This window comes from Raphanus sativus, unplaced genomic scaffold (genome assembly GCF_000801105.2).
Source record: "Raphanus sativus cultivar WK10039 unplaced genomic scaffold, ASM80110v3 Scaffold0387, whole genome shotgun sequence".
Lineage (NCBI taxonomy): Eukaryota > Viridiplantae > Streptophyta > Magnoliopsida > Brassicales > Brassicaceae > Raphanus > Raphanus sativus.
In genome coordinates this window covers 16,810-20,733 of record NW_026615706.1, presented here as the reverse complement: position 1 = coordinate 20,733, position 3,924 = coordinate 16,810, and the positions used below count along the sequence as shown (strand labels likewise).

The following is a 3,924-nucleotide window of genomic DNA, read 5'->3' as shown; positions in this document are numbered from 1 at the left end:
CCTTGGCTTCTTGTCGCCTAAACCTTAGTTGTAGCTGATCTTCATGTACTTCTTGAGGAGACAAAGGTGCAAGCACAATCTTTTTATCTCTGTGAGTGAAGGAGTGGCGATTTGTAAACCCATCATGGATAGCTTTCTTATCATACTGCCAAGGCCTGCCTAAGAGAATATGTGATGAGGACCTCAAGTCAGTAGCTGAACCACCAACTCATGAACCTAACCATACAAGCTACATTGGAGCCAGTAGCGACATAGGTGCATTCAAAAGGCCATATCTTTCAAACCAGGAGGGTTTTAATCACGAGGCCAATTTTATTGGATTCTACACTCAAGAAGGAGTCCAACCCAATTGGAATTTCAAGAAAATCTTCACGGAGGAAGAAGTTATGAATTTTACAAACCGGAGGTTCTCCAGCACATCCGTTTGCGCGTACCGGCCTTTAGAAGAGAATTTCAAACCAACCAAGAAGCGAACCGAGCCAAATTCAGCTATGGAATTCAAGATGGATCTCTTAGCTTTCCAACAAGCCAAGAATGAGGAGAAAAGCCCACGTAGTTATGAAGTTATGATCCATTCATCAAAACCGGCTAAACCAGTTCTGCACTTGCTTCAATTGGAAGCTAACCGGTTCAATCAGTATCAAATCAAGACTTGGCGACCAGGAGAGATTACTGACCAACCAGAAGCTGCTTACATCTTCATTCCATGTGCCAGCATGCAGAGGAACAGGCGAATCTTCATGGACAACAACTTCCCATATCCGGACACACCAAATGCATTCAAGGAAAGTTCCCACCACTTGATGAGCAAGGACCAACGGCTCTATTCCTTTGAACCAGAAGAAACCAAGACCCTTATGAGATTATTCAGCAGCCAGAGACTATTATTTCGTGGATACTTCACCAAGATATCCAGATACAAGATCACCTCTCTTCAAAAGCAAGAAATCAGCCTAACGGCTAGTTTTCTTCAAGGAGCCAAACTCATTATTTCTCTACTTTATTTTCTTGTATTTCTTTCCTTTCTAGAGTATTAGAACGTTGTAGTTGAGTCAAGGTCGAGCCTATATAAGCTCAAGACCATTCATCATTGTTTTACACCTTTGATCATTTTTTTAATAAACCGAGAATTTTCTCTTTAAAGCTTTTGCTTTGTCTCTATTGTTCTTCTAAGTGGTTTGGTGGATTCCATTGCTTAGTGAACGTGTAAGTCTCTGTCTTTGTGTGGATTCACTAAGACTGTGGCTTGTGAGTTGTATCAAAGGCCATCCGCAGCCTTTGTGGTGCTCTTCAACCCATCATCATCTTGCTATCTATTAGTTTGCTTAAAAGATCTGTTCATCCAAGAGTTTTGTGAGCCTTTGACAGCTTAGGCTTGTATCATTTCTGGTATCAGAGCTTAAAGCTCCTATCCCAGGTTGTGTTCATCCAACCTTTATCTCTTTTAATTTTGTTTTGCATTTGTTTTCATTTATAAAATCATAAAATCCATAAAAATCGCATTGCTTGCAATTTCTGTCATTTTTTTGCATTTGCTTGTTCTTGGTCTTATAACCAGTGATAGGCACGAAAAGGATAGCTCATTGTATTGTTTGATTCATTTAGAAAACTCAAAAAAAAAAATCATCTTTGTTTGCATTTACTTGCATAGCTCCACTTTCCTTTTTCGGTTTATTTGCAACAATCACAAAATCTGTTTTGATTCTTGTTTTGTTTCCTTTAAATTTGAAAACAAAAATAAAAAGTTGATTTTTTTGTTTTAGTCTTTATATTTCGTGCATTCATTAATTAATATTTAAAAAAAAAAAAAAGTTGAAGTAGTTTTATTATTTCTTTTACAGTTTTAAAAAAAAAAAAAAAATTCAGAAAACTTCCATTTTTTTGTAGACTTCTATTTTCCTTCTTTCTTTTATTTTTACTTGTCACATTTTCTTCTTTGATCACTTGATTCTGAATATTTTCTTTCTTCTTGCGAGGCATTGTTCTAAAAGCTTTGCAACCATGGAGAGTGAAGAAGAAACTGAAGAATACAACACTTCAGAAGTAGATTGGGGAGAAGAAGCTGGTCAAGATTGTTGGAGTGATGGAGATGATCATACTGATAGTTCTTGGTGCGTGAACTCTGTTCCAGAGTATGCTCTAAATGTTGAACAAGAGTACCAGGAGGAGGAACAAGAGCCACTGGACCAATACTCAAGTTGCTATGGTCCCAAATCCCAAGTCACCTATGTGGGTAGTTCTGAGGAGAAATTCTATGTTCAAGCTTGTCCAAGGAGAATGAAAACCACCATGTCTACACCAGCAAGACCTTACCAGGGAAACCGATCAAGCCATATCCAAAGCAATCAATGGAACCACAATGGTAATCATCTTAGGCAGAATCGCTTGGATACATTAACTATGCAATTTTCAGGTCATAAGGGAGGACCAAGTGCATACCTAAGGTGGGAGGACGACATGGAGCAATGGTTTATAGCTTGGAGAATTCCAGAGAAGTTACAACCATCTTATGCAAGTGATACCTTAGTTGGAGAAGCATACAAATGGTGGAGCCAGCTTGATGCTGATCGGCTCTATTACAATGATCCACCTTTTACTTGGGCAGAGTTGAAGAGGCTCATGTATAGGCAGTTTGTGGAAAGAGCACAGCACAATCAGAAGGTGTCTACAAACAGAGTGGTACAACCCCAAGTCTTGCAGCCGGCAATCAAGAGGCAAAGCTCAAAACCAGTGCATACACCTCAAGTCAAACAAAACCAAGGTGAATACTTTAAATCTTTAGAACCACCTGAGGTTATTTGTTATAGGTGCCAAGGCCATGGTCATCTTGCAAAATATTGTCCCACAAAACGAGCTGTGAAGTTAGCAAAAGAAACTAACTTGGAGGTAAGTGATTCCTTTACTAGCATGGATGATTCTTTTGATAGGATAGATAAAAAGTTTGAAGAACTTCTCAACTTGATGAAAGCTAGATATAATTCTGTTTCTAGTAATTCCATGACTGTCTTAACACACTTGTCTAGTGCCCAAGAGGTTGAAAATATTTCAGGTACTAACATGGAAATCAAGGAACAAGAACCCAACCTTGCTGTGCAAGCAAGTCCAAGACTTGAAATTTTTCAAGTCCCAACTAATGATGAGGTGATTTCTGAACTTACTGTGAATAATCCTACTTATCAAAACACTGGTATGATGCACTTGCACTCTGTCCAGAATGTTGATGCAGGTCTCAGTGAAGGCCAAGAGAATGTGTCTGAGAGACTAGAACAAGAAGAAATCATCCTTAAACCCGATCCACTTCAGGTAAGTGATCCTATCCCTTGTTTGCTTACTGAAAACTTGGATAATGTGCACACTGATTTATTAGGTCCTGATAAATGTGAGGAAAAACCAGGCAGTTTAGATAAGCATGCAGATTATACTTCTTTTCTTATATCACACTTAGGGAGGAAGCAAGAGATTTTAACATCTACTGAAAATGGAATTTTTCAAAACAATTTATATGCTGATTATTCCATGACTTCTATAACACACTTGTCTCTAGCCAAAGATGTTGAGTCTATGACAGGAACCAATGCTGAAGATTCCAGAGGAGATCTACCCAAAGCCAAGATCACACCAGACCGGACCAGAGGAGTAATCCTATCCTATTTTTCCAAAGAAGAACCACCAGATGTGCCATCAAAGTTCAAACCAAAACAATACCAAGGTAAGACCCTAGAATCTCAAAAGAGGATGAAACCTGACTTGCTCTATCTTGGTGCAGATAAATTGGTTTTGAGGACAAAACCTTTTGAAGAAGGAGGGAATGATGAGGACCTCAAGTCAGTAGCTGAACCACCAACTCATGAACCTAACCATACAAGCTACATTGGAGCCAGTAGCGACATAGGTGCATTCAAAAGGCCATATCTTTCAAACCAG

At 38.9% G+C, this 3,924-nt stretch overlaps 1 protein-coding gene across 1 annotated transcript; it reads left to right on the top strand.

The window, feature by feature from the left end:
* Positions 1 to 2,001: 2,001 nt before the first annotated feature.
* LOC130502022 (uncharacterized) lies at positions 2,002 to 3,403 on the top strand. Its single transcript, XM_056996841.1, has 2 exons — positions 2,002 to 3,303; positions 3,368 to 3,403. Exons 1-2 carry the CDS (start codon positions 2,002 to 2,004, stop codon positions 3,401 to 3,403), a joined length of 1,338 nt encoding a protein of 445 aa, XP_056852821.1.
* The last annotated feature ends 521 nt before the right edge of the window (positions 3,404 to 3,924 follow it).